At 38.3% G+C, this 25,531-nt stretch overlaps 1 protein-coding gene across 7 annotated transcripts in view; it reads left to right on the top strand.

Moving 5' to 3' along the window:
* Positions 1–25,531, top strand: part of cabin1 (calcineurin binding protein 1) — a 130,902-nt gene that overhangs the window by 76,449 nt on the left and 28,922 nt on the right. For 4 of the 7 annotated variants that reach the window (XM_084389853.1, XM_084389856.1, XM_084389855.1 and 1 more), the window contains 4 exons: positions 2,382–2,456; positions 10,111–10,274; positions 11,639–11,735; positions 13,652–14,392. In XM_084389853.1, the coding sequence (XP_084245979.1) occupies positions 2,382–2,456; positions 10,111–10,274; positions 11,639–11,735; positions 13,652–14,392 (1,077 nt within the window). The remainder of the gene's footprint in view (positions 1–2,381; positions 2,457–10,110; positions 10,275–11,638; positions 11,736–13,651; positions 14,393–25,531) is intronic. The other 3 variants (XM_084389857.1, XM_084389859.1, XM_084389858.1) reach the window with 1 other exon arrangement.

Consider the following 25,531-nt stretch of genomic DNA (forward strand, 5'->3'; position numbering starts at 1 on the left):
GTGTGTGTTAGAAATCAGGAATGATGAGAGAATATTGTGCTTGGTATGTTTTTCATCTTCAAACCAAACTTGAGTCTCCAGTCGACAGAGTTTAAATCCCGTCTGGCTGTCGCTCTTCCCATAATGTTCCCGCATTAGATCAGTAGACGGAGAGAAGACGGTCTTTAGTGGCTTTTTGAACACATTCGATCACATGAGCGTTTACAGTACGAAAGCAATCCGGTCGAATGTGTTTTTGACTAACTCTGGAAGTGGAGGAAACTGGACGAGCTCAAACTGTTTTAGACCCGTTTACTCCTGTATTTAACGTCCACTTGTGATCCGATCGACCAAAGCACATCTTAATACAGGTGTAAACGACCTCAGACTCAAACTCAGACTGCACTTATGAATGAACTCAGATTCGGACACACTCGAGCTTGACTCGGACTCGTACAGTAAGTATCTACATAAAATTAAGATAAGACATTAAAAACGTCTCCCACTCAAACTCAGTTGGTTGAGGACCTGGACTCAACTCGGACCCGACGCTAGTTATTTCTTCAATTAATCAGATATTCCCCGTTTACCAGTGGCATCCTTCAAACAATGTGCAGATTTAAGTTTATAACTAAGGTTACGAAATAAATTGCAGATAAAACAAAAAGATTAAAAGCATCAGAAAAGTTTTAATCAAATGCAAATACTGTAAATTAAGTCAAATTACTTTTTATTGTAATAATGCAAGAGAAATCTTTTAAAAACAATAATTACAGTGAGAGTAAAGGTAAATAAGTAATAATAATAGTAATAAAATAAGTTAATAAAAATAGTTAGTTATAAAATTATGAATTTCATAAAGTTTATATAAATATAAAGTTGCGATTACAAGATGCTATATTGCAAGAACTAAAGCTTCAATAGTCACTCAGTTACCATTTTTATGAATTTATCTCTTTAAAGGTTTATATCTTAATTAATTATGATTAGGATAAAGCGAAAGTCTGAGATAAAAAAATGACATTATTTCAATGAAAAAGAGTGCATTTATTTTCAAAGTTTTTCTCCATTTGATTGAAGTCTATGCACACGTTCTGTGAAGTTATTGAAGTTTAATTGCAACAGCGACATTTAATCGTTTGTTGTTATGACTGTAGCTGTATGGCCATATGGGAATGCTTGAATTAACATTTAACAGTAAAATGTAAATTATGACCTTCTGAAAATCCTCTCAACCGTGTTCAGCCACACAATCACACTGTCAAAGCCACTTCTGGATTCATAAAACTATATTCATATGACCTTCTAGAAGGATTTAATGTAAAATGCTCCTGTGTTTCAAACAACTTGCATTGTGCACTTTTTTCACTTCAGCTCACTCTGTGAACGCAGTTTACATAGAAATGGGAATCGATAATTAAATTAATTGTTGAATATTTTCATTATCTTCAATTTTCTTTTTGATTTGCACTAGTAATTATCTTTTTGATTTGCACTGTTGCGGAAAGCTTGTGAAATAGAGAGAGGGAGAGTCTTTGCATTGGTGTGTGTGTGTGTGTGTGTGTGTGTGTGTGTGTGTGTGTGTCAGTGATATGGGTCAGGCTGCTCTAGTTTGCCTCGGGCTCTGGCAGTATTTGTTGGCCCAAGCCTTAAACGCATCAGAAAAACACAAACACAGTTTGTCTCCCACGTCCACACACACACACACACACACACACACTCAGGCATATGCGCTGGCATATGTGTCCGCCCACTCTCCTGCTCTCACTGGACCACTGGCCCGACACTCAGACTTCAGTTCATTCTTCATCACACCTGGAGTACATGGACCTGACAATATCCAACTGTTTTGTTTTGTTTTGTTTTGTTTTGTTTTGTTTTGTTTTGTTTTGTGTTTTGTTTTATGTTTTGTTTTGTCATCCAGAGAAAACTATATATATATATATATATATATATATACTAAAATAAATAAAAATAAATCAATACTTTTATTCAGCAAGGATCAAAAGTTACAGTAAAGACATTTATAATGTTACAAAAGATTCTATTTCAAATAAATGAAATAGAACTTTCTATTCATCAAAGAATCCTGTAAAAAGGATCCACAACTGTTTTCAACATTGATGATAATGAATGTTTTTGAATGTCATATCAGAATGATTTCTGAAGGATCATGTGACACTGAAGACTGGAGTAATGATGCTGAAAATTCAGCTTTTGATCACAGGAATAAATTATATTTTATCATATGGTCAAATAGAAAACAGTTATTTAAAATTTTCATATTTAACAATATTATTTTTTTATTATTATTTTTTTTATCAAATAAATGCAGCCTTGGTGAGCATACGAGACTTCTTTTGAAAACATAAAAAATATATATTTTTGTTTATGTTTTGCAGTTGCTGTACAAGAAAAACAAACATTCCTGTCCAGTTTTCTTTGGATGCCTGAACAGTTCATTCATCATCACACCTGTAATTGTCAATATTTGGACATTTTTATTTTATTTATTATTATTATTATTATTATTTTTTTTTTTTTATTAATTTAATTGTTTATTAATGGAACCTGTCAATATTTTATTTTAGCTTTTGATTTTCTGAGTTTCTCTTTGACAGTTTTGAGCTTTTCTGCTTTCGGCTTCTTGTAATTGGACAGTTTTAGTTGAGAATCTGAGTAGCTCTGATCCTTCAGGGGAATGACCTCTGACCTCTGACCCTTCAGGGGAATTACCTCTCTCTGTAACAGCACGTCTGCGCAGTGTAACTGCAGTGAAACCGGCTGAATGGTGTGTGTGTGTGTGTGTGTGTGTGTGTGTGTGTGTGTGTGGACGCTGTGCTCGTGCTCTGTGTGTGAAGCGCTGGTGTGTGAAAGTTCAGCAGCCTCAAACACCTGTGGTTCACATGTAGAGATACGGTCAGCTCCATTTGCATCTTGACTTTCCTGTTAGCTTCAGGGGGTTGGAAATGCCAGGTGTGTGTGTGTGTGTGTGTGTGTGTGTGTGTGTGCGCGTGTGTGTGTGCGTGTGTGTGTCAGTGGAAAAGCACAAACATTTACAGAGGGAGAACAGGTAATGAGAGCTGTGTGACACCCTGAGTTTCTGCACTCCTGATTTATTCTCTGTAATAAATGACACACTTCACCTCTCAGCTTCGTGTCTCTGCTCGTCTTCTCTTCTCGTTTCTCCTCTTCTCAGTCTCTCTCCCCTTTTCCTCTTCTCTTCTCATTTCTTGTCTCTTTTTCTCCTTGTGTCTCACATCGTCTCTTCTCATCTCAGCTTTTTTCTTTCCCTTATCGTCTCTCCTTGTCTCGCTTCTTTTCTTTTTTCTCGTCTTTTTTATTCCTCCTCTTCTTGCCCCATCTTTTCTTGTCTCTTCTGTTCTCCTCTGTTTATTGTCTCCCTATTATTCTCCTCTCGTCTCATCTTTTCCCTTCACATCTTCTGTCGCTGCACATCCTCCACTAGTCTCTTCTCTTCTCCTCTCCTCTAGTGTCTTTTCTTGTCTCTTTTCTACCTCTTTTTTTTCTCATGTCCTACTATTGTCTCAGCTCTTCTTGTCTCTTTTCTCTTTAACTCTCTTCTCTCCTCTAGTCTCTTCTCCTCTCATCTGTCTTTTTCAACTCTTCTCATCTCTTTTCTTCTGTTCTCTTCTACTCATCCTGTCATCTCTTCTTGTCTCTAGTTTTTTCTCTCTTCTCATCTCTCCTCATTTCTTCACATTTATTCTTATTCTCCTGTTCTCGTCTCATCTAACCTATTTTCTTCTCCTCTCCTTTATTATTCTGTTCTTTATAGCATCTCTTCTCGTCTCATCTAATCTCTTTTTTTGTCCTCTTGTCTCTGTCTCTTCTCATCTCACTTCTCACTCTGTTCAATTCTTTTCTCTTCATTTCTTCTTTTATTCTTGTTCTCAACTCTTCTCTTTTCTTACGTTCTCCTCTTTATAGCGTCTTTTCTCTTCTTGTCTCACCTCTTCTCTTTTTTGTCCTCTTGTTTCTTCTGTTTTCTCTATTCTTGGCTTAGTCTCTTCTGTTCTTTTCTCATCTTTGCTTTAATTCTTGTTTCTCCTGTTCTCACCTCTTCTCTTCTTTCTCTTTTTTCTTAACTGTTCTGATCTCACCTCTCCTCATAGGTGTGTGTGTGTGTGTGTGTGTTTGTGTTCACACACACCCTTTTCCCTCTGACCCACACTAACATCCTGTTGCATGTTTTCTGTCTGCTGTCGTTCACTTCTCTCTGCATGTATGTATGTATGTATGTGTGTGTGTGTGTGTGTGGGTGTGCACTTCTGAGCTGAGAAACGGAGCTGTTCTCTGATTGGCCGGTGTGTTCTGAAGGGGCGGTCCCTCCGCCTGTGTACAGAGAGAGAGAGAGAGAGAGAGAGAGAGAGGGAGGGAGGGTGAGCGCACTGGGGTCAGAGCAGAGAAAGACAAGCGTGGGCGTTTTGTTTTGCGATGGCAGGGTTGGAAAGAGAGGAGAGCGAACGCTAGTCTAAGGCACACTCGTTCAACCATCTCTCCATTTCTCCTCCCTCCGCACGCGTGCATCTCACTCTCTCAATCCTGGACTATAGCTCGCCTTCTCTCGCTGGAACATTACAGAAAAATCAAAACATCCCATTTACTCACACACACACACACACACACTTCATACAGGCAGAGCGTGGAGTTGCTCTCCTCGGTGATGGTGAGTTTCTTCCTTTTTGTTTTTCCTGTTTGGTTTCCTTTTCCTTCTGCTTTTGCCCGTGGAAAGGAAAAGTGTCAGAGGAGGTTTGTGGAGAGCAGTGTGTGAGAGTTGAAGGAGCGGAGCAAGAGAAAGAAAGTGAGCGTTTGAGAGTGGTGACGCAGATAATAGTTAGCTCGTGCCGGAGTCCTGCGTTTCGTCAATACGAGAGGCAGTGATGAAGTGCACCGGGTGAGTCAGAAAACTGGGAACCTCCTTGTTCCCGCGTTCCTCTCAGGCTTGCGGTTCCGGAGTGCAGATGTTTCTTCAGATGTTTGCTGTCATTCTTGCTCGACTCTTTGAGCAGTTGTGTGTCTAGGGGAATCCCTGAGGTGAAAGTTACACACTGCATCTGATGCGTTCACGTTTCGCTCTGTTAGTCAGATGTGTTGAGTCTGAACTGTTTATCAGAAACACCTTGCGATGTTCCTGAAATCTACACATCGTCTCTTCATCTGTTGGTTTATGCTTGAAGTGCTGCTTGTTATTTTAGCTTTTAGTTTGAACTTTTTGTTGTTGCATGGTCAGGCATGGTGAGGGAAGCCCCGTGTCTGCTGGGCTCAATTTAGTGATTTTGCTGTCAGATTATATCGATCGCATTAGAAGCAGCTGTAGGCCTGAAACAGACGTGATAGCTTGCGTTTCTTCCGCGGGTCAGTTGAGTTTAGGAAATTTGTATGGTTTTGAAGCTATTTATGAGTAGTCATGTACCTGATGGTAAAGCTTCGGGTGCTTTTTTTTTTTTTTTTATCTGAAGTTGTTTTCTTCTCATACTAATGGAAATATGCTAATCAGAAGCGGACGATTGGCTGGGTTCATCCTTGTAAGGCATCAGTGAGTTTTGGTTGCTGTGCAAGCATTGTTTTTAGCTTTCACTCTCTTTTTAATGGCCAAGATCATATGAATTCATTTGCGTTCTCAAATGTTTCCTCTAGATGTGTGGGGATTCCCAGAAAAAAAAGAAATGGAGAATGAATGAGGCTTTCTGTGTATCAAATTACACCATTTTCTCGTCAAACACAAACCTTTGAAAGAGGAAGGGTCATGACAGATGACATTCACTCTCATTATGCCTGTCCTTTTCTGAAAACAGTCAGCCTTATCAGTCTTTCCAACAACACAAAAAGCCACAATGATATGAAATGCAGTTTTTATCATAACTATCAAAGCAAGTTGCTGAAAGGACTGTTTGTTTCACACTTTCACATGAAAGTTAAAACTCAAAAATGTCAAACTTCAGTGTTTTGGAATAAAGGCTGAAGTTTGTTCTTTATGACTACATATAATATATCATATATATACAATTTTAATTTGCAATGCAGTTGCAACTGAAAAGTAAAGTAATTTGCTGTCTTGTAACTGTTGAAATTCAACAAGTGCTTCACCAGAGGACTGCTTTACTTGTTAACATCAAATTAAATGCACTACATTTTTAAAGGAAAACCTGTTGCAGATACAGGCATATTTAATCATTTTTATTAACATTAATCAATACTATTAACATTAAAATAAACATTATCTGGAAATTTTAAATGCGAAATCCACAGTTGAGGCAAACCCATGTCTTTTAATGCTGATCAGAAGTACAGTTGCCGCAGCGCAGAAATGACTGAGCTGGGGTGTGTGTGTCTGTAATCTGGCCGTAAAGCCGTGTTATTTGGACTGGCACAGCGGTTTGAGGGTCCTGTGCCAAAGACCTGTCTAATAGCATTCCATCCACTGATCCATCAGGACACGCCCCTTTCCCAGATCCATCCATCAGGACACGCCCCTTTCCCAGATCCACCTATCATGACACGCTCCTTTCCCAGATCCACCTTTCAGGACACACCCCTTTCCCAGATCCACCCATCAGGACACACCCCTTTTCCAGATCCACCTATCAGGACACGCCCCTCTTTCTCTTTCCCGTATCCATCATGTACTGTGTCCTGCTGGAGGGGCTTTGGGTAATCCCTGCAGTAAAAGGGCAAAACCCTTACACACACACACACACACACACACACACTTCTTGGCAGCATCTCTCTTTGACTGCTGTTTCACATTTAAAACTGTGTGTTACGGCATTAGCCACTGATGCTTGCCTGTGAAAGGCTGGGTGAGATATTGAATATTCATTGCATATTTTAAGCCATTTTGTTTAATGTCAGAATGATTTTATCTGGACATTAATTTTCATAGAGTGCATTTCATTAGACTAGTCTCGCAATCTGGGAGTATGAGGGTATTAACGTCTAAGAATTCTGGCGTATTCCAGTTTAAAACTGCATTAGAGTCGATAAGTCTGATTCATTTCTCATCATTTGTCGTCATTCACTCACCCTCAATTTGTTCCAAACCTGCATGAGTGTGTTTCTTCTGTTGAACACAAAAGACGACAGACCCCATATGGGGAAAAAATACAATGGAAGTCAATGGGGTCCAACAACTCTCTGGTTACCAAGATTCTTCAAAACATCATCTTTTGTTTCTCAAACTCACACAGGTTTGAGGGTGAGTGAATGACGACATTCAGATCATGCATGTAAAGCATCATTTCGAAACTAAATCAGCCTATACGGACATCATTGGAGTGGCCCATGACCAAGGAAACACTAAATCATGTTTATTTATTAATTATAGTATAATACTAGTATGCAGAAATGCTACATTTTGAATCTAATTGGCTGCAATGGCTGTTTTGAAATTACATTTCCTCTTATTAAGAAACAAAATATACATATTTAAATATTGAGATGCAAATTTTGCCAAAAGGATGAAAAATAACAAATAATTATTTCGAAATATCACACAGGCCTATTCAGAGGTAGAACATGTGTGCATGTGACGCTTGAGTAGGCTGAGTTTCACAACTCCCTTCACAAAATATGAAGTTTATTAGTTTTTTTTTAATCAATCCACCAGTTAAATTTCTTCTCCCTTCCCTCCGCTCTTCTTCTCATTTTCCTGATGTCTGCCTTTTGGATCGAATCGTTCAGTCTGCTTTTAATTTGATGACTAGCAGCTGCAGATCATTCCGCATGCAAATAAACATCCAGGTTTCCGGAAACATCCGACATTTCAATTAGCATTTCCTTCTTTTTCAGATTCTCTCTTTTCTCACTCCTGCATATTTTAGCTCTCCCCTACATCCAGTTCCTCGGTGTTCACATGCTCTGATGCCATTACCTACATTTTCTGGAACGTCTACATGCCCATACATGGGCGTCTGCCAGGCCAAACTGAAGCAGTGTCCTTTTTTAGGGCAATTAGAAAGATTGACTGCAGAAAAGTGGGGTACAGGGTTTCATCACTGAAATCAAGAGCGCAGAGACAAAACAGACTGATGTTTACTTCTCTGCTCACTGGAGACACGGTCACACCACTGAAGGATGAAACCGTCCCGACCACAGCGATCAGGGGATCTTCCCATCAAACGCTTGTTGATTTCATTTTAAAAGCAGAAAATTTAGCAGTCATTTTTTGTCGAAAAAAACAAGAACTGACTACATTTTTCTTTTACGTTCAGAGAATGAATGAGTCGATCTCAACATGTGGGCGGGAATGAAACGCCTCTTTCCACTGATTGGTCAACCAAACGTCAAACCGCGTCATCAGTTGTTTCTCACTTCCGTTCAACAGAATAATAATCATCTGCTGCTACGGATGCTTAAAGCGTTTATTGCAACTGCATTTCATCTCCTTCTCATCAAACAGCCAGATTAGTTGTACCATAGACGGGGTGTGTAGGCATAAATTCGGCAACCTACGTGTGGAATATTAGTTCATCTCATTAATATTCATTTACTTTGTATCTGCGCTCACAGCTACCCCCCTAGTCTACATCTTTGGCAAGCTAGGGGCGTTTCATTCCCGCCCGCATGTAGAGATTGAATATTCAAACTGTGCTTCCATTTTCCACCCTTGAATGTAAAAACAAAAAAATCAAGCTGAATTATTATTATTATTTATTTATTTTTGGAAGAAAATGGCGCCATTGCTTGTCCAACGTATTGCAAAAGCACATTCCGTTGTTCATGCGTAAAATAATGAGCCTATTTACTTTACTAAATCATGTTACTTGTTTTATGATGGAAAATAGATGGAAAAATTGGGTTCTTGTTTCAAATTTATTGCACACTACCATTAAAAAGTTTGGAATAATTACAATTTAAAAAAAAAAAGAAGTGTATTTGAAAGAGGTCCTTTACGCTCACAAAGGATGCTTTATTTTCTAAATGCAGTAAACCCAATAATATGGTGAAATATTATTACAATTAATAATAAGATGTAATAAGATGTCACAATATGACCACTTTTAGTTTGTTTTTCATCAAGTGCAGCCTTGGTGAGCATAAGAGACTTCTTTAAAAAACATGAAAGATCGTAATTATTGTTTTTGAACAATACATTTGGACATTTTTCAGCTGTTGTCATAATGCTTAATGAACCATGTGGTTTAATTCCAATAGGTATCACCCACTTTTCGTGATTCAATCAATTCTCAATGATTAAAATCAAGCCCTGCCCTTAAAAATCCCGAATATAGAAATAAAATATTGACTTTAATGCGGCTCTGCGATATAATGAACGGTAAGAGACGGTTCGATTTTCTTCAAACTGTTGCTCCACTATGACAATACAGCAGTTGATCTAAAAGAGGAAAAGCCATGCTAATGTCTGCTTATAGCACGCTTGCAGTCATCCTGAGAATGCATCGTACTGCGCTTTCAATCGCTTCAGAATGCAGTGCCACGTGAAATCGAGCTTGCATAACTAGAAGTGTCTGCGCACTTGCGTAGACTAGAGCATGTCCTCTTGGCGCCGCCTTTAGTTTGCCATCTCTGTTCACTGTCAATAGCTTCATTTGGTGTGCTGTTTTCAGTCCAGCACGACTGGAGGGAAAGATGAACAGCTCGAGATGAAGCAGAGGGTTAGAGAGATGGATCGAGAGAGAGAGTGGGTTGAGACAGATTTCTCATCAGTGGGCAGATATTCTTCATGGCCGGAGACCAGCGCATCAAGAGCCAAGAGCAGATGGCCTTGCGACAATAAAAATCCTCAGCTTCTCTCATTTTCTCGTTTGTCTGCACCACCTCTCTCGTTTTTTACCTTCTCCTATGAGCAATAAAGTGTCTGAAGTCATCCACTCATTCTTTGTCGCATGTTTACCTCTTGTGAATGTTAATGGACTTTCCCAGAGGTTTGTTTTGCACAATGAAAGTTGTTTTTGAGGCTCTGGATTGTGTTTCTAAGTATGCATTTCCTGTACTTTGCTGTATAGAGAAGCTCAGCAATGGCCTTGGTCGCATGGGTTTTCCCATGGCATGTGTGTCGAATGAGCAACGGGACCCGATCTGACAGCCAACGCTGGGTCTAAAGCTGTCCTGATACCTCAACTCCTCTTCTCTCCTCCTCTTCCTCAGGGCATCTGGCGTATTCCAGTAGATGAGATCGATCGTCCGGGTAGTTTTGCATCTCATATGAACAGATCCATCGTGCTGTTGCTGGATGTTCTGTCTCAACTGAAAGATCACCACACGTTACTCAAAATCTCCCTCATGCTTCAGAGAACCCCCGACCAGGGAAAGTAAGACCACCATATCTCAATACCTTGTTTTGTTGTTTAATTAAATAATGCATATTTATTACAGGGAGTGGGGAAGCACACTGGAAACATGTTTTTACAAACTTTTACAAAAGTTGCAATTATTTTATCATAGTATATGCTGCATGAAAATACTATACTAGTCTTTCTACTTTATAATGTCACATGTAATTATGTGTGAAATTTACTTGCAATTTCTGAGTGAAAATTGTTTCCTTGCTTTTTTTCCCAAGTAAATCCCACACCATTGTTTTAGCTTAACTTCTTAAAATGTAGTGTTGCCTAACGCTTGATAAATTATCCTCGTCTAAAGTCGCATATTCTCAATTTTGAATCAAATTTCGATTGGATGTATGCATTGGATTGTAGTTTACTGTTTTGTGTTACTTTTCTTATTTGACTGCGGTAGAAAAAAATCCCACTGAATAAATTTTTAACCTTGAAATTTATTTTGTTTTTTTCTTCCCGTTTTAGTTTTTATAAAACAAATGCCATTTAAGCGGACTACAATCATTACACACATGACTGGCAGTCTTCTGTATTAAAGCAAGGCAGCCCTGAGAGTAGTAAAACCAATTGATACAAAAGTAAAAACGTTTTCACCGGTAAATAAAATGAAAATAAAGCAACAATAGGACAAATGCAATAGAAAAAAGTTTTTTTTCACGTACAGTAGCCTAGTTTTATTTAACATGTCTTCAGATATACTACAGAATTTGAATAATCAAATGTAAAATTAAAACACTGTATATTCTTCACGCTATGAATTATATATAAATTGATATATTCATAAAAAAGATACAAATGTGATTGTCAAAAGCAGTGAGTGATTTTCAGTTTTTTATTAAATTAACAACACAGACCGCCATAGTTTATTAGGCTGCTGTCCCTTTAAGAACAAACGCACGGATCTAATGCACTGTTACACATCCGATTTGCTCCCAACTGTTTACGTTCACGTAGGACATAACAGACCGTTTATGTGAATACTCCACACTTGACATCATTGTGTTTGTATTTGAGCATTCAAGCGCAATAAGCTGCGAAAGAGACCTGAATTCGGGATCGCGTGCGTCTGCTCGAGCTTCGGCTGTGTCCTTTTTCGCGGCTTATTGTGATTTAATAACAATCTAACATGTCAATAACTTTTTAGTACAGCGAAGTTTAAGAAATGTAACACTTTAGAATATCCATTTTTGAAATTCGTGAATCGATGCCAAATTTCATACAGTCTCGTCATTTTTTTATCTTTTTGTTTTCCTATATATTTTTTATTATATGAAACATTGCATGAAGCATTTTCTTTCAAAGACATATCATATATTGTTATATATTGTGTGTTACAGGAAGTACTTGCGAGATGTGGACCGACAAGTTTTGGCCAAGCGAGCGTTTTGCTTCACTGTAAAAGTGCTGGAGGACAATCTGGATAAACTCACAGGGGTATGACAACTAATGTTCTCATTTGTTTTTGGTTTGTTTTTAGAAGGTTTTATTTTTTGTTTTTGTTTTTTTTATTGTGTGTGTTGTTTTATTATACCCCAGAAATACAAGCTGAACACAGTGGCCTTGGTGTCATATGTTCCCTATGGAGACACTGCCATGTTTGGGAAATGAGACTCAAGCCAGCTCTGACAGCCAAGGATACGCTTATGTTTGTGCTAACACATTAGCTAATGCCATCCTGACTGAACAGAACAGAGTGATAGCATCGCTCAACTTGGTGCCTGCGCTTCTTTCTTTAAACGTCTTTGCGTTTCTAAGTTAGAACAGATTAATTGCAGGAAAACTTAAATATAAATGTTGCGTTTGTGACCTTTCTCACTTCTAGTGTCACACTAGTCAGAAAATATCATCACGTGTATTGTTTTCTTTCAGCAGAATCAAGATTAGCCATTTTCACAGTGATTTTTATACACGTGACAGCTATACTCCGATATACTTCAAGCGAAATCAAAGAACAGATGTGACGTCATTTCGAACAAAATCAGGCCAAAGCGAAGTTAATTAGGGAGATCAGAACAGCTTCACAAAGCAGACTTTCCAGAAAAAGTTCACTGCCGCTGGTAAACACCTTTAAATTATAGAGCGTATGAATTGAGGTCACTTTCCCGCCGGATCACACTCCCTCAGCCGGACTGAGTGGCAGAAGAGCTGCTGAGTGACTGGAGTTAATAGGGGAAGCTGCGAAAACGAGAGTAAAATGAACCATTATCAGTTTAAACTAAAGGCTGGACTCGATATAGTGTTTCTTACAACTTACCAAAGATCCAGTGATTCCTTACTTTTATATGAGCCTGATTTCAACACCGGGGAAATACATAAAGCAAATTTGCCTGTGAACGCTTTATATAAATACAATATAGGCAGATCTAAATCCAGGTGATCACTTATATCAATGTTATATACATCTTCATATCGTCCAGCACTAAAACTTGTATAGTTTTTTGTCAGTGTTTATTTAAAAACATCGAATTATGTAGAATGTACAATGGTACATATTTCATTGATGACTTGTCAAAATAATACCAATACAATATATAGGGTATGAAAATAAATCCAGCATATTGACACAAAATAACTGCAAATCCACCTTTCTCTGCCTGGATCCAGTTGTTTCTATGAATCGCAGCGATCCATTTCTGTAACTTTCGGCAGTCTGTAAAAACAACATACCTCGGCTTTCTTGTCAAATGTAGTTGTACAGTCAATCTCAAAGCTCTTTCCCGTTTTAGATGACGTGTTTTGTTTGTTTTTCGTGGCATTCACGCTGAAAACCAATGCTTCCGCTCAGTGTTTCTGCCACTGAGTGTGTGAAACCGCAGTCACTCCGGCCGACGGTGACGTCACGCGCATACCCTTATTGGTCCGTGGCAATGATGTAATAGGTAATTCTTCTCCGGTTAATTTCTTCTGTTCAGTCCGTTGTGATCAGACGCGAGTAAAACATGAACACACTTGGAGAGCTGCTTTGTAGTAGAAATCAGAAATTGTAATTTCGAACTGTTTCATGTTTAACACTGTAAAGCTGCATAGGTATTTCAAAGCAAAGAATGAAAAAGTATATCAGGGTCTCTAAAGGTTTTGTTGGATCAGTGTGTTGTGTGTTGCCGTGTCGGGGTTTGTTTTCACCTGACTGACCAGGTTCAATCAGTGTTTGTTGGTGTCTGTTGGGTCAGTGTGAACATGGGAGTTATTTTTCATAAAAATTCTACATTTTTTCATAAAATTTTAAACTCTAAAGGCCAACTTGTTTGTTGGTGTTTGTCTGTGTGGTGTGAATTGGCCTTAAGATGTGGCTTCTGTGCCGCATTTATAGTGTGAAGATGTGTTTCAGTTTCTCTCTCTCTCTCTCTCAGGTAAGCGATCCTCCTAAACCGTCCACCACCTCTATGGGTGAAATGACCACGGCGGATGTTTCTAACCGGCCTCCTGCTGCAGAAGACCCCAAATGCTCACACACCAGCCAGCCTAAAGCAGGACTCCCCGACACCCCTACGCTCACCGGGAGTGAGACCGGACCTCCTGCCATTCCTCAACTACATTCAGCCACACTTCAGCTCTCTCTGGAGCCTTTGACTCAGGTGACAGCGGTCACAGTTCACCCCAGGGAAGGTACTTCAGGACTTGGAGAGCCTATGGAGCTCGGCTTGGGATTATGGCCGGGTGCTTCAAAATTCAGAGACCCTCAAACGCCAATTGACACTGTCCCACAAGAGCAGGGGATGGTTAAATCAGTAGCGGAGGAGGTTGATAAGATCCCAGAGAGCAGTCGGGCGACGGAGCTGTCGCTGGAGGAGTTGAGCATTAGCTCTAAACAGCAACAGCTACAGCTACAGAATCAGGTGAACGCAGCTAAAGGAGCGCCAACTATGGCCACAACGCCAACGCCAGCGCCAAGCAACCCTTTACCCAGCAGCCCTGAGCTAACGCTACCACAGAGACCCAACAGAAAGAGAAAACTGCTGGATGACGTGGAGTCTGGCAAGACGCTGCTTCTGGATGCGTACAGGGTTTGGCAGCAAGGTCAAAAGGGCATGACCTACGACCTGCAGCGCATCGAGAAGATCATGTCCGAGACCTACATGCTGATTAAACAGGTGAGAAAGGATGAGAGTTGCATTGGGTGTTGCAATGTCATATCTCAGTTAAACATGACGTGGCGCTTTGAAAGCTTGTCGGAAAAGAAACTGGTGACACAAGGTTAATGTTCAACCACTTTCAGGGGGGAAATCCCATAACGTTTGTTGAACAAAAGAGATTGATGAGGGGAAGTCCGAGAAATCTGTCACGCCATAGGACAAATGTTTTATCAGCGAAAAAGTGCGTCTTAGCTTGTTGTCGGACTCGGTATCAATCCGTGTGAAGCAAGCTAAACTAGATTTCTGAAGAAAATGTATGTGGTGTTTGTTCATGCAGAGTAAGCCAACACAAGTCTATTGCAGGTGGTTTCCAGTGCATCGCTCTGTGGTTACTAAAGTGTTCTGGGTAATTTTTTTTTTTTGCTATGTGTTTGCTAGGGTGTTCTTGTTGACTGCTCCATGTCTAAGTCTATGACATTCTGGGGCCGGATTCACAAACATTCTTAAAGTCCCCCTGTAGTCAATAATTTTTTCCCTTAAAACTCATCTTTGATCTCCAAAATAACATAAAAAAAAAAAAAATCCTTGAAAAAAACTTCTTCATGCTTTAAAATATCTTGACTGTAACTCGACACCCTTGCCTCATTTAGTATACGCGGTTCTATGAATATGCAAATAAGCCCCGCCTCCACTCACTCACACCAGCTCAGAGATCCACTCGTTGACGATCACACGTTGATCTGATTGGTTACAAGGTAGTTTGTGACGTCAGAAACACCAGCGATTTCAAACCGTGTTTTTGAGACTGTCTTTGGTTCACTGCAACACCACATACATAGACATACAAACAACATTAAAAGCTTTCATATTGTTCTTACAGTAAGATAGAACTTCAAATTCTTGAAAGTAATCTTCATAAAAATCATTAAATTCTTAAAGTTGTTTACCTCCAACTTGTCTTAAATCCCCAAAGGTAAGATGTTTAATGAATTTATTTGGTTGTTTTAATGAAGCATTACAACATAGCGCTACAGATAATATATATCACGACAGAGTCTCCCACAGGATTTTGTGAGACTATGGTCTAAACCTTCACCAATCTGGTGAACATTAAAGAGCCCATGTTCAGTATGCAAATTGAACAAAGAAAGTTGTTGACTTGTACCTGAACTCTAAAGGAGACTCAACCTTCTTTTTAGTTGTGATATAGTGTCTTAGTCTACATTAGATTCACACTGGTGTTTTAGGAAGCCAAACATTTAGAATATAATAATATAACTTTATATTATTATTATTATTCCTATAACACTAGTAGCCTATATGTTTTAAAATGTATGCACTGTAAAAATAAATGACTATGTATAATACATTAGTATATTATTTTACTTTGCGCTACAATTGGAAAATTACAAGACTTTTGTCTTAATTTCACTTCACTTGTAAGAGATAAACCCTTGAGCTTTTATTTTGACGGAAACTGTAGTTGGATCTTTTATTTTGGCGAGAAATACGTTTGTGTGAAAACAGCTTTACAAACGTGTCTCATTACAAATCTAGTAAAACGCTGTAAACATGTTGGAAATTGTGCAAATGTGAACATAAAGCATAACTGGTGCCCGTTACGTTCCCAAATGCACGCTAAACTCAGTTCACTGCACTCATTCACTGTGAACTGAACCGCTCTGAGACGCGGAAAACTCCGGAGCACGAGCTGATCGCGTGAGCAAAGTGCGCACTTCGCTTTTAAAGGGGTGGTTGATTTTGATTTCACTTTTTTAACTTTAGTTAGTGTGTAATTTTGCTGTTTGAGCATAAACAACATCTGCAAAGTTACAACGCTCAAAGTTCAAAGCAAAGGGAGATATTTGCTTTTAAAGAAATCACTTTTTAAGGACTACAACAAACGGCTGGTAGGGACTACACGACATTCCTCCCGGGTTAGTGACATCACCAACCCTAGAATTTACATAAACCCCGCCCCCGGGAACGCGATTTATAGATTATCAAGACAGAATATGCTAATTACCAACTAACCATTCAGAAATGTCCTGTTGCTTCTACATGTCACTTCTTCTTGATTCTCTCCATCTTTCTGTCTTCGGTTTGAACATGAAAGGCTGAAAGTTTTTGAAGTTTCCAGGGCATGTGTGTGTGAGGTAAAAGAACACGAGCTCTTGAAGCTCCGCCCCCTGTGCCGGGAGCAGCAGCTCATTTGCATTTAAAGGAACAGACACAAAACGGTGCGTTTTTGCTCACCCTCAAAAAGTGACAACTTTAACATGCGATATAAAAATATCTGTGGGGTATTTTGAGCTAAAACTTCACATACACACTCTGGGGACATCAGAGACACATTTTACATCTTGTGAAAAGGGCATTATACCACCCCTTTAAACACGCAGCGCAATAGACTAAACTTATTTCTTTAAATCTTTTTCTTGCAATTTGATAAGAGCACAAAGCCATATCGCACTTTCAGTTGTAGTTCGTTTGACAGATACTTTGCCAAAGCAATGGCGCAAACAATGTTAGAGACCTTTTATGTTGTTAATGAGAAGTTTTAAATGATTTTCCGTTCATTATGAAACTGTGATCTAGGTAATTATTGGGAAACTCTGCACTAGTGCTAGGGATGTGCACAAATACTCTGAAGTGACACTAATGACTAATGTAAACAATGATCGGTCAGATTCTTGTGAATCTGGCCCCTGGTCTCTAGATATGATTCGGATCCTCCATTGTAAGTTTATGGTATTTTTTTTTTACAAGTTTGATTGTAATGGCTAATGTTCTGTTTAGTAGTTAAACATGTAAAACTTCTGGTTAGGGATTTGAACAAACCTAAATGTGAACAATAGTAATATTAATGCTTGCCTTAGCAAAAAACGCTGATGAATTGATTGATTGATTTAACTTTATTGTCCTTAAAGGTGACTCTTTGTTTATGTAGACAGCACTATACATACACATAATAAGTAGCCTAATTCTTTTAGTCACGAAGCCCGCTGTGAAGTGGGATGCCTGATTCATGTGCGATAGATCTATACTGTTATATTATAGGGACATTAAGGCATCCCTGGGGGAGAGAGAGAGCGAGTGCCAATTGAATACAAATGGAACTGTGGAAAATTACTGGTGTAGCTAATGATAGTGTAGCACACGAGCTCCATAACATTTGTCATCACAGTGCTGAGTCAAGTACGCTATTGTAGAAGAATTCACAAGGAGTCAGTGAGGTCTTAAAAGACCGGCTTCTGGCTTTATTACTCACAGAACCTCAAATGCCCTTGAGTTCATGGTGAATATATTACTCACATGTTTGTGCTGTGGAATTAATTTTTTTTACTTAAATTAAAACAATAATTTGAGACTTTTTGACTAAGTAACTAGCCTACCGAGTACCCACTCAGAAGACACTATAGCACTGCACTATAGCTACACACATGACTGAGACTGACCACATTTTCTTCATAATTATGTAAAATCGAGTTCATAAGTTTTAAGCAGAGGAAGCCCGACAATTCACGCTATAAAATGTGTCTGTTTTGGTAAAAACAAAAAAACAAGTGGTTATGTCTCATTGTGCTCTTTTTCCCAATACCGTCATCAAGTGTTGAGCTCTGTATTTAATTATGTCAAGGTAAAAAACAAACTAGCAAAGTTGCCATTAAAGTATGTTATTAATGTGAGAGGTTAATGGCTCTAGCTGGCAGTTCTCACTCACACACACACACACTCGCAGCACTCATCTAGTCCATTATCAGCCTCTACTTCTCTAACAGTGTATCACCTCTCATTTCCCCTGCCTGTGTAATTGCATCTGCTCTCTGAGTGTGTGTGTGTATGTGAGTCTACCTCAGTCTAATTGTAGTGCTTGTCTCTGCATGAATGTTTGTGTGTGTATTCTGTTGTTGTTTGTTGTGAAGCAGTGTCTAACTCTCTGATTGAGCTGACAGTGGAAGGGAGAGAGGCGTCTGGACACTGACTCGCTGTCTTTACCTCTGATTGAGGAACGGTTGTACGTGAAAGATTTAACAATCCACTTTATTTGGAGCCTATATATAGTGCATTATTAAGATATTTTGATTTATTTTTTCACAAACTCATTGCAGTTTATTCTTGGATCGCCTTCTCAGCAAAGGTTATGTGTTTCTGCCTTTGGATTTGGCTAAAGCGAAGTATCTTGGAAGGCTGCATAATAAAGCTGCCTACATTTTGTATGGCTTTGATTTGATGGCCTGTGATGAAGTGCCTCCTCCGGAGACAGCACAATAGGTTATGGATTAAAGTAAGTTATAATCAGTTGCATGTTCTCGTAAATAATGGCGTCCACGGTTATTAACGCACTGGAAACTGCAAACTGTGAACTCAGTCCAAATCAGCAGTGATAAAAATAACTTTCTCACACTTAATCCAATCAATCATGTGGACAGATGTTTTTGTCACTGGCCTCCAACAGTCATTAGCTTTTATGAATTATGTTGTGCTATTTGGTGATATTTCACTTGTTGAGCTTTAGTGATTATTCAATTCTACCTCTAAAAAACTGCAAATGACTTTACTTTCGGTAAACATTGCATCTTGATCTTGTGGTGAAAATGTAATATATAAAAAAACTATTTGTTTTAAAATACATTAAAAATGCAATTCATACCTACCATGATTTGAATACACCTATTCTATGATGGACATTTTTAATTTATTTATGAATTAAATTCCATTTAGATATTTTCAGTAAAACAGTTTTGAATGTCTTGCTATCATAGAGAAGAAAAAAAAGCCTCATTAAAAGAATGAATTTATTGAAAAGAACCTTTCAGTGATCAGTTCTTAAGGCGAGACACGGCAGGCATAAACATTGTTTTTTTTTTTACTGGTCAATTTTGAGATTTTTGGATATTTGTCTTCAATAACATGTCTTCTTTCAGACTTGTGTTGAAAAAAAGTCCGAAATACACATTTAGGTCTTTATTTTACTACACTTTGTCTGTTTGCGTCTGTAGATTTCTCATAAATTCAACAAAAGTCGGCGTTTTAAATCAACATGCCGCTCTGCGATCTCTGCCGTCAGCCTGTCATCACATGCACCGTTAGGAAGCTCTCTCTCTTCTGTACAATCCTGCCGGATCCAAATATGGTCATTTCCTTTTTATCAGCAACCAGTCGTGAAAGTAAAAGGGCTGAATGCGCAATCTCATTGGCTGATGAAAAATCTTTAAACCCCGTTTTCTCAAAATGACTTTTCTCTCTTTCTCCAAGTCCGAAATCTCCACTTCAGTAGCACCTATAGACACCAAACTTTCCAGACTTGTACCTAGTTATATTATGAAGACATTTACTGAGGGATTTGTAAATATATTATTCCTAGCCTGATTTATATAACATTTTATTCCAAAAAACATGGCGAAAATCATTTTTTAAGGCTATTGACAGTATATTCTAATTTACAGGATAACAAAAGTAGATATCCATAAATCCCTCTGTAATTTTTTTCCCCATCTAATATGTGAACACAATGAAAAAATATTTTGAACCTGGCTTTATCCAATACTCAGATATCGTTTTTTCAAATATATGCAAATTAGTGCATATTTGATTAGCTATTGCCTGATTTGCATATTTAAACATTAAATTACAGAAAACTTGTAATACATTTTTTTTCTCATCTTAATGTAGGTAATCAACTGGGAAAGTTTCATGGTGATATCTGCTAGTTAAAATTTTTACCCTATTCACCTGTAGTGTCTCGCCTTAAAATAACCATTTTAATTCTTCGTGTAAACAGCATTTGAATTTTCGAAAGAATCTATTTACACTATAAATAGAACATAGTGTGTGATGGACAGGTTCCATGGAACCATTGATGCCAATAAAAACCTTTATTTTAAAAGGTGTCGAGGAAAAATCCTAAAGTAGAAATGCCAACTAGCAACCAACAGCGACCAATGTCTGGCCATTAAATACTGTGAATGACCCTTCATGACATTATGGTGCGTTACAACACATTATACTCTTAAAAGTTGAGTGTTATCAAAAACTATTTTGACATCTAACCCACCAGACTGCTCTGCATGCAGAAAACCTTCAGAAACATTTCCACATTTCATTTGTCCCGTTTGAAACTCTTGTTGAAATGTTGATCATGTGTCATAAAGGTTTTCCCATACTAAATCGACAACATAAACATCCAGTTAAGCTCCAGGAAGTCCTGGATTAAGGCTTTTGCTGCGGCATGGAGATTAATCATGAACCGTGTACCTCCAGTTCTACCTCAGCTTTCTCTGGTAATCTTGAGCCATGTATTCAGATTCAATCATCATTTTGCATTCTATGCAATTGCTAAAGAAATAATAAGGATGCATCCTGATTTGAATGCTTCCCATACTATGGAGTATTCATGCAAGATTTGGATTAGTGTGTCTCAAGTCATAGAGAGTCAGGGCCTGAAATTGCAGCCTGAACAATCGCAGTCTGTGTAGATTAATTCACTTATTCAACCATCATTGCTAGTGAATGAATGCATTATAAGCGCTGAATTTGCGGGAAAGAGTCAAATTATGTATAATACCTGCGATCCCATGCCGAAATTCAGGCCCTGAAATTATTATGATAAAAGTGCCTGGAGACACTGGTGCAATTTTCCAAAATATGCATCCATTTGTTCTTTTGGACTAATATTACCCACAATCTTTTGCACTTAAGAAGAAGAAGAGGAGTTTGTGACTGTTCTCTTTTGACCTTTTCAGTTGTAGAGAACTTTTTAAAGTGATAAATATAGCTAACACTTGCAAGCAAGTTGCAGTCACATTAGCAAAATTTCGTAAGAATTTTGTCGGCTAAAAGGGTCCATTTGTCTTTTGCCAATAGTGTAGTGATGTATGAAGCTCTGCTCACAGAAATCACACAGAATCAAGCAGCTTTCTGTTGGTCATTGAGGCAAATTTGCGTTAAAATGTTGCGAAATCTGCGTGTGGAAATCTTTCGAAATCTATTGAAATGACTGGATTTCTCTTATGTGAGCAGACCTGAAGGAGTCTGTGCTGGTGGGCTTGTTTCGCCACAAAATAAAAAATGAAAAAGGTAAATGCAACTTTTTTTCTCACGATTGCGACTTTTTTTTTTTTTTTATCTCGCAATTCTGATTTTATAACGCAATTACGAGATAATAAAATCTGAATTGTCAGATAAAATGTCGCAATTATCTTTTAAATTGTTTTATTCCCTGATGGAAACAAGCTTCCATAGATTTCAATACCATTTTTTTTTTTTTTACTTTTTTTTACACACAGAAAAAAACACAAGTACATTTTTATTTTTTATTTGCTGTATTGCTGGCCTTAAACAAACAAAACAATCTTTAGCCATTTTAAGTTAGAGGCAACCACTGCATTTAAATCACAGTCCAAACAAAGATGTTACACACATGTTGCATGAACCGCTTTTGGTCATACCTAGGATATCCAGAACCACCAAAGGAGGGAGAGCATTTTCACATTTAGCTCCAAAACTCTGGAATAGCCTTCCTGATCGCATCTCTTCAGCCAGGCATTCATATAATATTTTTAATCTTACAGTTCAAATTACAATCCGGCCTTTAGTTAATAAACGCCAGAGGAGAACTGGCCCCCGACTGAGCCTGGGTTCTCCCAAGGTTTTTTTTCTCCATTGGGTCACCTGATGGAGTTTTAGGACACTATTAGGTCACTTGATGGAGTTTTTCGGTTCCTTGCCACTGTTGCCTTTGGCTTGCTCAGTTGGGGGTATTCTGGGGATATCTAATTTGATTTTATCAATAAATTCCACTAGAAACAAACCTTGTTGTATTATTTTAATTTAATACTGTGAAGCTGCTTTGATACAATCTGTATTGTGAAAAGCGCTATACAAATATACTTGACTTGACTTGACTATTGGATAATTTCATGATTTAAAGCAAAAAACAAACAAAATGGTTTGATTTTAGCTTTGTAAAATAATGCTACATAAAAAATACCTGCACAAAACTGTGTAAACGTCCTGTTTACATACTAATATTTCCACGCAAAAAATAAAATTTGGGGAAATGATTTCAATGGAGTTTGTGTCCAACAGAGATCGGCCAGAGGAAAACAAAAATGGTTGCCAATCGCACGTTTGGAGCGGAAAAAACGTCTGTTTCAGATTGATGACCGGTCAACCGATGCATAGATGCAATTATGACATAGTATGTAGTGATGCAATGAAATTTCAGCAACCAAAAACATTCAGAAATTTCAGTTTGACTGAAATGGTGACGTTTAATTAGTGCTGAGTGTCTAGTCCATCTAGCTAGTGTGTCAGTGTCTATTTCATGCACAGAACGTGGACGAGCATCAGGGAAACATGTCAACTATGCGGATGCACGTCTGGGTTGACATTATCATATGTTGTGGATTTTTTTTTTATTTGATGAAGCAAGATCTACTCTGTGCTGTTTTTAGTTACTGCACGAACAAAACCACTAAATTCTATCAGTTTCATAACGACATTCAAAAAAATGGCATGTTAACTAAAAGTGTTTCATTAATCCATTGTTAAATAAACTTTAGTTTTGGTTTTGGTGTTTTGGTAAAAAAAAATGTATTGCAGTGCATTACTAGTCTTGCTATAAAAGTTTGGACACACTTTACTAACTTCTGAACCTTTTCTAAAAAATTGCCTACATATAGAAATAGTGCTTACATATGGTGATTATTATTATTATTAATTATTGTAAAATGTGGAAAAAATAAAGAATGAGTGACACTGGCCACGTCAGGCTTCATCATCAGATGTTGTTTTTAAACTGCTCAAACTCTGTGTGTCGTGTGTGTGCTGTTGCTGAGAATGTAGTCCTGTGCATCTGAGTGGTGGTTGTGCAGTGTTTTCGAGTCACACGCCTGAAATCTCACACCACACTAACCGGAGAAACCAGTCCTAATAGTCAACTCACACACTCACACATGCACACCAGCCCTAAACCTGCACCAAAACAACACGTATGACTCCATACACTGCTAGATTGAGTGTAGGACAACTTGAAGTGAGTTTTAGAAATGGCTAATGGAGTAGATTAACGTTAGCATTAGCGAGAATGCTAACTGGGCATTTGGTGTCCAGTGTTCGAGTCACCTACGACCAGTTTTGCATTACTCCCCAAAAAAAGTAACTATAGCGTTACTTTTTATGAAAAGTAATGCGTTACATTACTTTTGCGTTACTTTTTCTCACCTGGGCTGGGCTTGCTTGTTTTTTTTTTAATAACATAAAAAAAAAGTTATATTTTTGGCAAATGTTAAGCCCCTTTCACACCAAAAGTGAAGTGAATAAGCCTCAGGCTGATGGAAATGCATATTTACTCCTGTACAGTAGAGGGCGCTGCTCAAACAAACCTTTCAGCTGCTGCTATTCTGCATTAAAGAACAATAGGATACAGAAGAAGAAGTTCAACACTCTTATTTCTTAATCTAATCTCTAATTTTTGCTTATTAGTATGGTTGAATTAGATCATTGAAGGTCAGCATCAAAGACATTGGTTAATAAAGTGAGATTAAGTACATAAAGTATATTTGTGTAATTTAATAGTAGTTTCTGATATTGCATCTCACTGTTTTTATTCATTTTGAGGAATACTGAATGTTTTCGTGCAAGTGAGATGAGTAAATGCATGTTCACATATAGTCTAGAACTAAAATAACCATCATGTACACACACACACACACACCCACCCTTTATTTCTCTCAACATGGGGACAGGAGAGCTGTCAGTCAATAAATGTGAAAAAGTAACTAGTGTTACTTATTTGAAAAAGTAACTTTTAGATATATTGTCGTAAATTGAAAACATAATGCGTTACTTGTTACTTGAAAAAGTAATCAGATTACATAACTCTGAGTTACCCCAACACTGCCTACAACCACCCTGAGTTATCTTCCTGAGCGTTCAGTCACAGAAATGAGATTATTTCTTATATTTTAAAGGATTAGATCATTGTAGTAATGGTTAGGATTAGTGAAGGTGTCTCTGTCTCTGTCTCTCTCCCACACACTGTTTAAAGAGAGCACCGTGCTCCAACTATATGATATAAAACAGACACCAGGGATGCCCAATCTCAGCCGGCTCCTCTGGTTGCCATGGCCACGAGCGCTCCAGTGAGAGGTCTTTTTAGGTCATTTTGTTCTATAACCCATCAGCCTCTGTGTGTCAAGTTTTGGAGGATCCAAAAAATCAATAAGAGCTTCAGAACTTGCCTAATCAGCCTGTTTGCCATGTTTTAAAGGGATAGCGAACCGAAAAATAAAACTTCAGTCATCATTTACTCACCGTCATGTTGTTTCAATCCTGTTTGACTCGGTGGAACACAAAATGCTAATTTTTATAGAATATCTTGGGGAAAAAAAGTCCCCCTGTAGTCAATAATTTGATCCCTTAAAACTCATTTGGTCACCAAAATTACATATTTAAAGTTTTTTTTCTTGAAAAAATATTATTCATGCCTTAAAATAGCTTGAATGTAACTCGACACCCTTGCCTCATTTAGTATACACGGTTCTATGAATATGCAAATGAGCCCCGCCTCCACTCACTCACTCAGCTCAGAGATCCACTCGTTGACGATCACACGTTGATCTGATTGGTTACAAGGTAGTTTGTGATGTCAGAAACACCGTGTCTTTGGTTCACTGCAGTTTTAAGGAGAAAATACTCAGCAATGGTGTCGACTTATGAATTTACACATGGTTTGCCTTAAAGGGGTCATATAATGGTACATGCACTTTTACAAGTTGATTGCACTGAAATGTCTGTTGGCAGTGCCTGTACACAACCATCCTATCATGATAAAAATCCATCCAGTGGTTTTGTTTTAATCTCCTTATATGTTTGACCATCTCTGAAATCAAGCCGTTCGATATTGTGACGTCATAAGATCGTACGCTCCTCCCGCTATTGTGATTGACAGCCGTGTTTCAACACAAGACCCGCCCTGAGCAAGCTGAGACAGCCTCGTCATAGTAGTCCGCCATTGTTGATATGCTGGAGTAGAATGGCGTCTAAGCGATTGTGGTGTTCTGTTCTTAGATGTAATAAGGAACACAGCAGTCATTTGGATGTTCCCTAAATCCGAGCCGTTGAAGAAGCAGTGGCTGAGTTTTGTTTTTG

This window comes from Rutilus rutilus (assembly GCF_951802725.1).
Source record: "Rutilus rutilus genome assembly, chromosome: 19".
NCBI lineage: Eukaryota > Metazoa > Chordata > Actinopteri > Cypriniformes > Leuciscidae > Rutilus > Rutilus rutilus.